The 13,125-nt window shown below is 35.1% G+C and overlaps 1 protein-coding gene across 1 annotated transcript; it reads left to right on the top strand.

Moving 5' to 3' along the window:
• Positions 1–1,304: 1,304 nt before the first annotated feature.
• On the top strand, positions 1,305–12,163 carry LOC147707780 (uncharacterized). Its single transcript, XM_086925244.1, has 2 exons — positions 1,305–2,823; positions 3,644–12,163. Exon 2 carries the CDS (start codon positions 4,170–4,172, stop codon positions 10,626–10,628), a length of 6,459 nt encoding a protein of 2,152 aa, XP_086781370.1. The 5' UTR covers positions 1,305–2,823; positions 3,644–4,169; the 3' UTR covers positions 10,629–12,163.
• The last annotated feature ends 962 nt before the right edge of the window (positions 12,164–13,125 follow it).

The raw sequence follows: 13,125 nt of genomic DNA, 5'->3' as shown, positions 1-13,125 counted from the left end.
TTGGGTGCAATTGATTGGTATATGTATTTGGCCCTTATTTATGATTGCCATGTGCAACTGATGCATGACTTTAAACATGGGTAATAAGTGACGCACTGGTGGCGCAAGGCTTTCATAAATAAGGCCTGACTTTGTTTGATGATATTGAGTGGTTGTACTTAGGTTCTGTGCAGTGTTCCTTACATGTTATTCAAAAATCGATTTTTGGGTGCAATTGATTGGTATATGTATTTGGCCCTTATTTATGATTGCCATGTGAAACTGATGCATGATTTTAAACATGGGTAATAAGTGACGCACTGGTGGCGCAAGGCTTTCATAAATAAGGCCCTGACTTTGTTTGATGATATTGAGTGGTTGTACTTAGGTTTTGCGCAGTGTTTCTTACATGTTATTCAAAAATCGATTTTTGGGTGCAATTGATTGGTATATGTATTTGGCCCTTATTTATGATTGCCATGTGCAACTGATGCATGACTTTAAACATGGGTAATAAGTGACGCACTGGTGGCGCAAGGCTTTCATAAATAAGGCCTGACTTTGTTTGATGATATTGAGTGGTTGTACTTAGGTTCTGTGCAGTGTTCCTTACATGTTATTCAAAAATCGATTTTTGGGTGCAATTGATTGGTATATGTATTTTGCCCTAATTTATGATTGCCATGTGCAGCTGATGCATGACTTTAAACATGGGTAATACGTGACGCACTGGTGGCGCAAGGCTTTCATAAATAAGGCCTGACTTTGTTTGATGATATTGAGTGGTTGTACTTAGGTTCTGTGCAGTGTTCCTTACATGTTATTCAAAAATCGATTTTTGGGTGCAATTGATTGGTATATGTATTTGGCCCTTATTTATGATTGCCATGTGCAACTGATGCATGACTTTAAACATGGGTAATAAGTGACGCACTGGTGGCGCAAGGCTTTCATAAATAAGGCCTGACTTTGTTTGATGATATTGAGTGGTTGTACTTAGGTTCTGTGCAGTGTTCCTTACATGTTATTCAAAAATCGATTTTTGGGTGCAATTGATTGGTATATGTATTTGGCCCTTATTTATGATTGCCATGTGCAGCTGATGCATGACTTTAAACATGGGTAATAAGTGACGCACTGGTGGCGCAAGGCTTTCATAAATAAGGCTCTGACTTTGTTTGATGATATTGATTGGTTGTACATAGGTTCTGCACAGTGTTTCTTACATGTTATTCAAAAATCGATTTTTGGGTGCAATTGATTGGTATATGTATTTGGCCCTTATTTATGATTGCCATGTGCAGCTGATGCATGACTTTAAACATGGGTAATAAGTGACGCACTGGTGGCGCAAGGCTTTCATAAATAAGGCCTGACTTTGTTTGATGATATTGAGTGGTTGTACTTAGGTTCTGTGCAGTGTTCCTTACATGTTATTCAAAAATCGATTTTTGGGTGCAATTGATTGGTATATGTATTTGGCCCTTATTTATGATTGCCATGTGAAACTGATGCATGATTTTAAACATGGGTAATAAGTGACGCACTGGTGGCGCAAGGCTTTCATAAATAAGGCCCTGACTTTGTTTGATGATATTGATTGGTTGTACTTAGGTTCTGCGCCGTGTTTCTTACATGTTATTGAAAAATCGATTTTTGGGTGCAATTGATTGGTATATGTATTTTGCCCTAATTTATGATTGCCATGTGCAACTGATGCATGACTTTAAACATGGGTAATAAGTGACGCACTGGTGGCGCAAGGCTTTCATAAATAAGGCCCTGACTTTGTTTGATGATATTGAGTGGTTGTACTTAGGTTCTGCGCCGTGTTTCTTACATGTTATTGAAAAATCGATTTTTGGGTGCAATTGATTGGTATATGTATTTGGCCCTTATTTATGATTGCCATGTGCAGCTGATGCATGACTTTAAACATGGGTAATAAGTGACGCACTGGTGGCGCAAGGCTTTCATAAATAAGGCTCTGACTTTGTTTGATGATATTGATTGGTTGTACATAGGTTCTGCACAGTGTTTCTTACATGTTATTCAAAAATCGATTTTTGGGTGCAATTGATTGGTATATGTATTTGGCCCTTATTTATGATTGCCATGTGCAGCTGATGCATGACTTTAAACATGGATAATAAGTGACGCACTGGTGGCGCAAGGCTTTCATAAATAAGGCCCTGACTTTGTTTGATGATATTGATTGGTTGTACATAGGTTCTGCGCAGTGTTTCTTACATGTTATTCAAAAATCGATTTTTGGGTGCAATTGATTGGTATATGTATTTGGCCCTTATTTATGATTGCCATGTGCAGCTGATGCATGACTTTAAACATGGGTAATACGTGACGCACTGTTGGCGCAAGGCTTTCATAAATAAGGCCCTGACTTTGTTTGATGATATTGAGTGGTTGTACTTAGGTTTTGCGCAGTGTTTCTTACATGTTATTGAAAAATCGATTTTTGGGTGCAATTGATTGGTATATGTATTTGGCCCTTATTTATGATTGCCATGTGCAGCTGATGCATGACTTTAAACATGGGTAATAAGTGACGCACTGGTGGCGCAAGGCTTTCATAAATAAGGCCCTGACTTTGTTTGATGATATTGATTGGTTGTACATAGGTTCTGCGCAGTGTTTCTTACATGTTATTCAAAAATCGATTTTTGGGTGCAATTGATTGGTATATGTATTTTGCCCTAATTTATGATTGCCATGTGCAGCTGATGCATGACTTTAAACATGGGTAATACGTGACGCACTGGTGGCGCAAGGCTTTCATAAATAAGGCCCTGACTTTGTTTGATGATATTGATTGGTTGTACATAGGTTCTGCGCAGTGTTTCTTACATGTTATTCAAAAATCGATTTTTGGGTGCAATTGATTGGTATATGTATTTTGCCCTTATTTATGATTGCCATGTGCAACTGATGCATGACTCTAAACATGGGTAATAATTGACGCACTGGTGGCGCAAGGCTTTCATAAATAAGGCCCTGACTTTGTTTGATGATATTGAGTGGTTGTACTTAGGTTCAGCGCCGTGTTTCTTACATGTTATTGAAAAATCGATTTTTGGGTGCAATTGATTGGTATATGTATTTGGCCCTTATTTATGATTGCCATGTGCAACTGATGCATGATTTTAAACATGGGTAATAAGTGACCCACTGGTGGCGCAAGGCTTTCATAAATAAGGCCCTGACTTTGTTTGATGATATTGAGTGGTTGTACTTAGGTTCTGCGCCGTGTTTCTTACATGTTATTGAAAAATCGATTTTTGGGTGCAATTGATTGGTATATGTATTTGGCCCTTATTTATGATTGCCATGTGCAGCTGATGCATGACTTTAAACATGGGTAATAAGTGACGCACTGGTGGCGCAAGGCTTTCATAAATAAGGCCCTGACTTTGTTTGATGATATTGATTGGTTGTACATAGGTTCTGCGCCGTGTTTCTTACATGTTATTGAAAAATCGATTTTTGGGTGCAATTGATTGGTATATGTATTTGGCCCTTATTTATGATTGCCATGTGCAACTGATGCATGACTTTAAACATGGGTAATAAGTGACACACTGGTGGCGCAAGGCTTTCATAAATAAGGCCCTGACTTTGTTTGATGATATTGATTGGTTGTACATAGGTTCTGCACAGTGTTTCTTACATGTTATTCAAAAATCGATTTTTGGGTGCAATTGATTGGTATATGTATTTGGCCCTTATTTATGATTGCCATGTGCAGCCGATGCAAAACTTTAAACATGGGTAATAAGTGACGCACTGGTGGCGCAAGGCCTTTATAAATCAGACCCTGACTTTGTTTGATGATATTGAGTGGTTGTACTTAGGTTTTGCGCAGTGTTTCTTACATGTTATTGAAAAATCGATTTTTGGGTGCAATTGATTGGTATTTGCATTTGGCCCTTATTTATGAATGCCATGTGCAGCTGATGCTTGACTTTAAACATGGGTAATAAGTGACGCACTGGTGGCGCAAGGCCTTTAAAAATAAAGCCATGTGTTGCTATTGTATAAACTTAAATATGTTGCAATTTATTGTTTATATTGTTTGCTTTTTAACATTACTTTGTTGTTTGCTAATAGTGGTCTTTCATGTGTTTTTTTAACAGAACAACAGATTCAAATCAACTTCTGAAAAGGAAGCAAAAATGCCTTCAAGGCAAAGAAATATCAAAAATACCATACGGAAAAGGAGAACATCAACAACAGAGTTTATGGAATCCTCTTCAACAACTACTTCAAAAAACACCAGAAAAGCTTCTGGTAAGCCAATTAAGTCTTTTCTTCGCAACATATGTCGTAGGAAAAAAAATGAAATTGCTAATGTGAATATACAGAAAAAGTCAACAAATCTAAAAAGGAAAGAGAAGCCCACAAAAAATGTTTCCATTGGACCAGGAGAGAAGAGAATGGTTAGCAATAGAAGGGTAAATGTTTTTAGGGACATTCGTAGGCGAATGTTTCGCAATAGGGTAGTTTTAAATTTGCTAAAAAATGAAAAGAAAAGTAAACTAAAAGCTGCTTTTTACAAGAAAAAGAAAAGTGTAGAAAAGATTGTTGATCAGGCTTTTGAAGTTAAGAAAAAATTATTTATTTTAATAATCAATAGAATTAGGATACTTAATAAGGCAATGGATGTTTTCAAATCGAACAGTAGATGGAAAAGAATTATTAATCGGAGTAATTTTTGTGAAGTATTTTCTGGTGAATGGATGCATAGTTCAAGTTCTGAGCCTTTTTTTAATGAGGAGAGTTACTTTCAGGAAAATGATTTGGTGCATGCAGTTGACACCAGTGGTCGTGCATATGAGGTGAAAGATAGTTGTGTGATGGAAAAAGAGAAACTTGTATCTAGAGATGCAGAAGAGGTCTTAGCTGATGAAGTTTTAGGGAGACGTACTAAGGGTCCAGTGTACACATGGAAATGCAGTAGTATTTGTAGTGTGCGACAGGAATCAATTGATTTGCTTCGAAATTTCTTACGTACATATAGTAAAAAAAGTCTCAAACAAAAAATGAAGATCCTGCAAGAGTTAGATCCTTGCAGAGTGAGAGAAAGCACAGGTTTGCAAGGGCATTCACTAGCATGTCTTTCTAGAAAAGTTTGTCGGAGTGTTTTTCATCATTTTAGGATGTTAGCAGTGCATCATAATAACGTAAGGAAATTAGTGAGGAAGTTGTATTATGCAAAAAGTCCTGCACTTAAGCTTAAACAGTTAAATAGTGCTCTTTTGCATGGATCTGAAGTGGATGTGAAGACTATTTGTGAAGAAATTGAGTTTTGTTATTTTGGGAACAAAGAGGACAGTGTAGAAATAGATATAGTAATGGATGGTAATGCAGAAGATAATGGACAAATTTCAAGTATTGAAAAGTTTGATGAGGAAATTATCAAGTTTAAGGTGAAATCAAGTGAGAGGCCTAATGTAACTTGTGTGTGTTGTCGACGGACTCATTATAAAATTCAGACTAGGTTAGTTGATTTATATGCAAAAAGTGAATTGGAAAATAATAGTGAATGGGAGGATTTTGTAAGTTATTTGTTGGTGGAGAATTCTTTTGATTTGAGTTTGGATCAGCGTATTTGCACTTATTGTTTGAAAAAATTAAATGAAAATAGAATGCCTGCAAGAGCAGTTTATAATAATCTTCAGTTGATAGATATTCCTTCTGAATTGATGGATCTAAATACTTATGAATCTATTTTGATTCAATGTGTCCATCCTTTTCAGGCTATTGTTCGCATGGAGCCTAAGACAGGGAAATTGCCTCCATCAGATTTACTGAGAGGATTAAAGGGAAGAGTTGTTTATTTGCCTCTAGATGTAAAGAAAAATATTAATACAATTGGTGTAGAAAGAGTAGAAGAAGATCCTTTAGTTATTCTAGTTAATGGGGTTCCAACAAAGAGTAAGAAAATTTGGCAAGATTTAGTGGATGTTAAAAAAGTCAAGAAGGCAACGTTGTATTTAGTTAAAAACAATGAGTACTACAAACATGTAAGTGTTGGAGTAGAGGAAACAGCTACAGAAGAAGATAGTGATTCTTCAGTTGGTCAAATTGAAAAAGTTGATGTGTCTAGAACTGAAGAAATATATGAACATTATACTGTTCATCCTTTGCATTCCAAAGAAGTAATGGGAAATGCAATTGACTTGTTTCAAATGAAGGCAGCAAAAGGAAGTCCCATTAGTGTATGGGAAGAAAGTTTGGAAGCTCGTTGTTTTCCACAATTATTTCCAACAGGTTGTGGTGGACGATATGATGATCGACCAGTTCAAATTCCTGCAGCTGAATACCGGACTCTAAGATTATATGCAGAAGATCCAAGGTTTCGTCAATGCATTCCATATTTATTTCATCTACTGTTTGAAAGTGATTTGTCTGGGCTTTCTTATGCAGTTAATCATATATTAAAAAGTGGACCTCATTTGCAAAATGTATGTGCAAGGGACTTTATGGAGAAAGTTAATCTGCAAGACAGTATTTTGGAATCTCAGCTAATCAATCTCATGGCATGTCAACGTGGAACCAACGAGTATTGGTTTCGTCGTCATGGAGAATTGAAATGTATGCTAAGAAACTTAGGAACTCCTACATGGTTCCTCACTCTTAGCTGTGCTGAGTATGCCTGGGACGATTTACTTCAATTTCTACGAGAGGCAAATGAAAACATACCAAATATAGAATTGAAAACACCAGGAGAACTGTGTTCTTTAGATCCAGTGAATGTTTGCAGATATTTTAATCATAGATTTGAAGCTATGATGTCTTTTATTACCAACAAAAAAAATCCTCCCCTTGGAGAGGTTTTGGATTTCTTTTGGAGGAAGGAATATCAAGCGAGAGGTGCTCCTCATATACATATGTTGTTGTGGATTAAAGATGCACCCAAATTTGGATCAGATTCAGATGAAACAGTGATGAGTTTCATTGAAGAGTATTCAACATGTGCTGTTCCAAAATCTACTGAAGAAAACAATTTAAGGCAACAAGTTTTACGTTTTCAATCTCATCGTTGTGGAAAGTACTGTCGTCGAAAATTTAAAAACAAGGAAAAGTACTACACGAAATGTCGTTTTGCATTTCCTCGACCAGTGATTTCTAAAGGAAGAGTAAATAATTTGATGTCATCTCTACGACATACTGTGACGAGAAAATCTCCCAAAAACACATATAATTTGAAAAGAAATGAAGAATCTAAGTACATCAACGATTACAACCCAGTGATTTTGTCCATGTGGAATGCTAACATGGATATTCAGTTCGTTGCTGACAACTCTATTGCTGTGGCTCGATATGTGACATCTTACATCACCAAAAAAGAAAAGACAGAACTGAAGGAAATGTGGGAGGACATTTCACATGAAAAGAGTCTAAGCAAGAAATTATACAGTTTCAGTCTGAAGATGTTGTCGCATCGAGAAATTGGAGCATATGAATGTTCTGATCGGTTATCATCAGCAAGTCTCTATGCCAAATCAAGAACAATCATTTGGGTGAGTCTTGGTCTTGCTGCAACACGAAACCGAGTTTTGAAATCTGTACAAGAAATTGAATATTTGGCGGAAAAAGAACCAAACAGTACAGATATTTTGAAGACAAATATGTTGGATACATACTATCCAAATAGAAGTACTCACCTTGAGAACACATGTTTGTATGAAGTTCTTCAAAACTACAGTTATAAGAGGAACATCACAGAAGATATCAATAATGGAAAATATGCACTCATTGGCTATGAAGGATGTCTAGTGAAGCAGAAAAAAGGCCATTTGATTAATCATCGAAAATTGAGTTGTGAAGTTCCAGACAAAAGAGAATTTTACTATTTAGCTCTTTTGCAACTCTTTAAGCCATGGCGTACAGAAGAGGAACTACTTGGAGATTTTCTCTGTTATGAAGACTCTTTTAATGCAACTAAGGATACCATAGAATGTCCTATTTTTCTAAATTATCTGCAAATGTTGAATGAAGAAATGGAGCAAGAAACCACAATTGCTGAAGAGATAGCTAGAAACAGTTCTCAAGATAGTCAGAGTTCTACTTCATTGAGCCAGGATCCACTAGGAGGACCAATTATCCAAAATGAAGCTGCCACTGCCATGGATGAGGTGGAAAGAGCTATGGAACAAGCTCAAGAGGATGGAGTTAACTTAGAAGATTTGGTAACGCAACTAAACATTGAGCAGAAAAAGATATATGATGAAGTCACAGAGCAGATTGAACATGGATTCAGACATGAGAAAAAAGAGTGCTCATGTATATTATTTGACCCTGTCCGACTGTATGTAAGTGGAGAAGCGGGGACAGGAAAAAGTTTTCTAATTAAAGCCGTTGCAAGTTATCTGCAGAAAAGGACTGATTCACCACTGTCTTGTGTTGTAACTGCTCCAACTGGTCTGGCAGCACATAACATTAAAGGGATTACTCTACATCGTTTATTGATGCTGCCAGTTGAACATGATAATAAATTGCATTACAACAAGCTATCTGGAGATGCGTGTTCTGAAGTTTCAAGAGTCTTGAAGAAAATGAAACTTCTTATCATAGATGAAGTAAGCATGGTCTCAAATCTAATGCTTGCTTTTGTGCATTTGAGAATGCAAGAAATTCTTAAAACAGACTATGATGTGTTATTTGGAGGAAAACACATTATTGTTTTTGGAGATCTATTGCAGTTGACTCCAGTAAAAGGACAACCAGTGTTTAAAATGCTCACGCATGAAGATACCAGGAAGTCCCTTGGAAGCATTGGAAATGTTAATATATGGCTAAATTTTAAATATGCTGAACTGCTTCAAAATATGCGACAGGCCAAGGATGAAGATTATAAAAATATTCTACAAGATGTAAGAATTGGAAAAATGACTGAGAAAGGGAAAAAAGCTTTGCATAGTCGATTAATTTCAAATTTGTATGCAAATGAAAACATTCTTCCAGAGAATATTTTTAAAAAAATGACTGAGAAGAAATCTGGGATATGTTTGATGCCAACTCTGCAAGAATGTTCCATCTTCAATCAAAAAATGTTAGACTTAGAAAATGAAGAGATTGTGAAACTGGAAGCAATAGATAAAATAGAGCATATGGGTGCAACAATTGTTTTGTCAGAAAATTTGAAAACTAAATTGCATTCATTGGAGAAAAGTATTTCAAAAACAGCTGGTTTTGAAAAGACTCTGAATGTGTGTTTAAATTGTCGTATCATTTTGAGAAGGAATTTAAATGTTGAAAGCGGTCTGGTAAATGGAGCAATGGGTTATGTTGTTGATTTTGTGAATTACAGAAATAGAGATGGAATTGAATTTTTAAAAATAAAATTTGATGGCATTGAACAAGTACAACAAATAAGTCGTTGTTCTGCTAGATTTTTACTTGTAAAAGACTTATATGTTCGCCGAAAACAGTTTCCTGTTTGTTTGGCGTATGCAGTGACAATTCATAAATCTCAAGGTTTAAGTGTAGATAGTGCATTGGTGAACATTGGAAGATCTGTGTTTAAAGAGGGTATGGCATATGTGGCATTATCTCGAGTCAGAACTTTATCAGGATTGTACTTGATTGCGTGTGATGAGACAAAGATTTCTGCCGATCTAGATTGTGTTAAAGAATACAATAGGTTAAGAAGAGAGTATGCTCCACATTTGCCTCAATATCCTCTGTTTGAAAAACGTGTGGTAGGCCGAAAAAGAAGAAATGAGGATAATTGTAGTGAGGTAGTTGCAAAAAGACAAAAAGTAGAGAAAACTGTAATTGAAAACAGGAAGAAAAAGAATTGTGGAGAAAATGTTGTTGGATTTCAGTTTGAAAACAGTTCTGGTGTCAACTGCTATGCTAATGTAGTGGTTAATGTTGTTTTTTTTCTTAAAAGTTTACAAGAACAGATTGTTGAAAATCGGGATCAAAGATTGTGTGGTTTATTGAATTCTGTGTTTCAGAAATGTAGCAGTGTTACAGCACAAATAGAAAGTGTAACAGAAATTCGAAATATTTTAGATTTGTGTTCTGGTCAAGATAAATTTTCACAGAACATTCAGCAGGATTGTCAGGAATTTTTAATGTATATGTTTGGTGTTTTGGAAGATGAAGGTGTAGATGTAGATAATCTTTTCAGTCTTTCTTATCAATGGCAGCATGACTGCCACAATTGTAGTTTATCAAGTACTACTACAATAGACACTGAAAGATTTATATATTTGACTTTACCAGACTGTAAATCAGTGTCTTTTAAAAATCTAGTTAAAGCAGCAGATCATAATATGGTGTGTACCCAATGTAACTGTACAATGCTGTCCACATTATTTATACAAAGGTATGGGCAGTATATTATTTTAGTTTTCCAACGATGTAGACCTGATGGAACTAAATTGACAACTTCTATCAAAAATTTTGTGGCTTCTCAGTTATCAATTTCTGGAAGGACCTTTACAACTGAAGCTATTATTTATCATGATGGATCTTCGACCACCTCAGGACATTATACATGCTACTTAAAATCTGAAAATGGATGGAGTTACTGCAATGATTCTCATTTAACTTATAAACAACGTTTGCCTTATGACTCTACAAATTCTTATCTAGTGTTTTTAAAACCAAAGTTTTAGTAAAGGGAATTGGCCTTTGAAGACGGGAATAGTTAATAAAAGTTAGTTAGTTAGTTAGTTAATCTAATATTTGAAATTATTTATCTCATGTAGATACTTTAAGTGGATCTCAAAGTAAAAAATACTGATATATCTGACACAAATTGGCCGTGAGGAAAATGTAAGATATGATGTTGTTAGAAGTTGATGAAATCGAAGTTATAGAGCACAGCAGACTTTTTTTCACCAAAAGGACCTTCACTATCTGCAATCTCATGTAGATACTTTAAGTGGATCTCAAAGTAAAAAATACTGATATATCTGACACAAATTGGCCGTGAGGAAAGTGTAACATATGATGTTGTTAGATCTTTTTTCATAGGAAGTCGATGAAATGGAAGTTATAGAGCACAGCAGACTTTTTTCCACCAAAAGGACCTTCACTATCTGCAATTTGGTCTCACGGAAAAGTAAGTGAATCAAAGATTAGTGTACTTATATGAGATGTATGTTTGAATGGGTTTTTTTAAACACAATCTTTTAGATTGTGTTTTTTTTTTCCCGCTGTTATATGATGAAGACTTTGATCTCACTAATTTAAGTGAAATTCAATATATTCTGAGAACAGCAAAAATAAATAATGTAACATATTGTAGAAGTTATTGTGTAGTTTGCATTGTGTAATTTATATTGTGTTCACATTGTCTTATACTCATTTTCTTTTTCACCCTTATTTACCTCTCTTTACTAATTTACACTCTTTTTTCATCGCTGTTTCTTTAGTGCACTTCATTCACAACTTCTTAATCTAATAGGAACTGTCTGCATTTCCTCTGTTCCTTCCACCACTTTTTATCTTTTTCATATTCTCACAGTACCACTGCTTTAGTTTCCTAACCCTCTCTTTCTTTTTCTCCTTTTTTTTTCTTTCGCATCCATTGTACTGTAGTTCACTTAGTTCTTCCTTTTGTCTTTCTGTGTACTTACTCTCTCACTCCTGTTTTATCCATCGTTCTATACTAACTTCATTCCTTTCATCCCTTCACTCTGTTACTTTACTTCACTCACTCTCAATCATCTTCTATTCCTCTTTTTTATTTATAGTTTCTCAATCAGACTTCTCTCCTTTTCACTCATTTTTCTTTTATTTTCTTATCTTTACTGATTTTGATTTGATATCTTACATTCTTTTAGTATCTTATTTACCTTTAGGAATTTGTTCTCTTTCTATTTCTTTTTCCTTTTTTTTTCTCTTTCTACATTACTTTCTTTCTGTTTTTGTATCCTTCACTATTGCATCATTTCTTAGTAAACTTTTGTAGATTTTTAAACCTCATGAACTGTTGTTTCTATTTTATTATATATTTTTAAGAAATTATAACGTGTTTTTTCTTTTATCTTTCATAGATACAAGTTTGCATTGATTATATGGTAAGTGTGTTTACAAAATCTTTTTTGTTATCACCTTTTGTTTTATTTTCACTATTTTTCTGTCACCCTACCGCACCCCTATTTCCTTACTTTGCTTCCCTCACTTATTCTTTTGTTCCATGTTTACTTCCGACCACATTCAATTTCTTTCAGTACTTCTGCCTATGCACACTCCTTCACTTACCTTTTTTACTGGTTCACTTAGTCCCTTTGTGACAGTCCTTCTTTTACTCTCTCTCTTGTTTGTCTCTATTACTCCCCATGTGTTACCCTTATTCACTTACATGTACCCTCTTTCACCCCTTTTTACTTATATTCACTGATATTTACTTTCCCTCAATCACTGCTATTCTTTTCCTCTGATTCCGTCACTACCTGACATTCCCATACTTAACTGTCCTTCTTTTTACTTTCAACATCCATTTACAATCTCCCTTAACCTCTGCTTTAGTCTTCTTCCTATTTCTTCTTTCTTTTGCTCCCTTATTCATTTTTCTTTTCTCAGTTACTTCCTTTTACACTTTTTATCTGTCTTACTATCTATTACACAGTCCCTCCTTCATTTTTTTTTCTTTTTTTTTGTTAGTGCGCTGACGGTACGCGCACCGGTGCGCGCACCGAAAGCGAAATATAAAAAAAAATATTTTAAATTAAAAATATTATCTCAATATACATTATAGTGTTCATTTTTACAAAAACATACTTTAGCAATTCACTAAAAAACACATAGGTATGAGTCTGTATAAAAAGTTAGGAATTAGCATTAAAAAAACCTATGAAATTCACTGAAAAAACCAAAGGTTTCACACCAGTTATAGTTAGGAATTAGCATTTAAAAAACCTATGAAATTCACTGAAAAAACCATAGGTTTCACACCAGTTATAGTTAGGAATTAGCATTTAAAAAACCTATTAAATTCACTGAAAAAACCATAGGTTTCACACCAGTTATAGTTAGCTGGAAATTTTACTGATATAAAACCATTGAAATTCCCACGTTATAGTTAGTCGGACTCACTATAACTTGCGCGTGCAATGCACTGCTGATGACATCACATATTACATCACTCATGACATGGTCAGTGAC

This window comes from Lissotriton vulgaris, chromosome 6 (genome assembly GCF_964263255.1).
Source record: "Lissotriton vulgaris chromosome 6, aLisVul1.2, whole genome shotgun sequence".
Classification (NCBI taxonomy): Eukaryota; Metazoa; Chordata; class Amphibia; order Caudata; family Salamandridae; genus Lissotriton; species Lissotriton vulgaris.
This window is presented reverse-complemented; position numbering and strand designations above follow the sequence as displayed.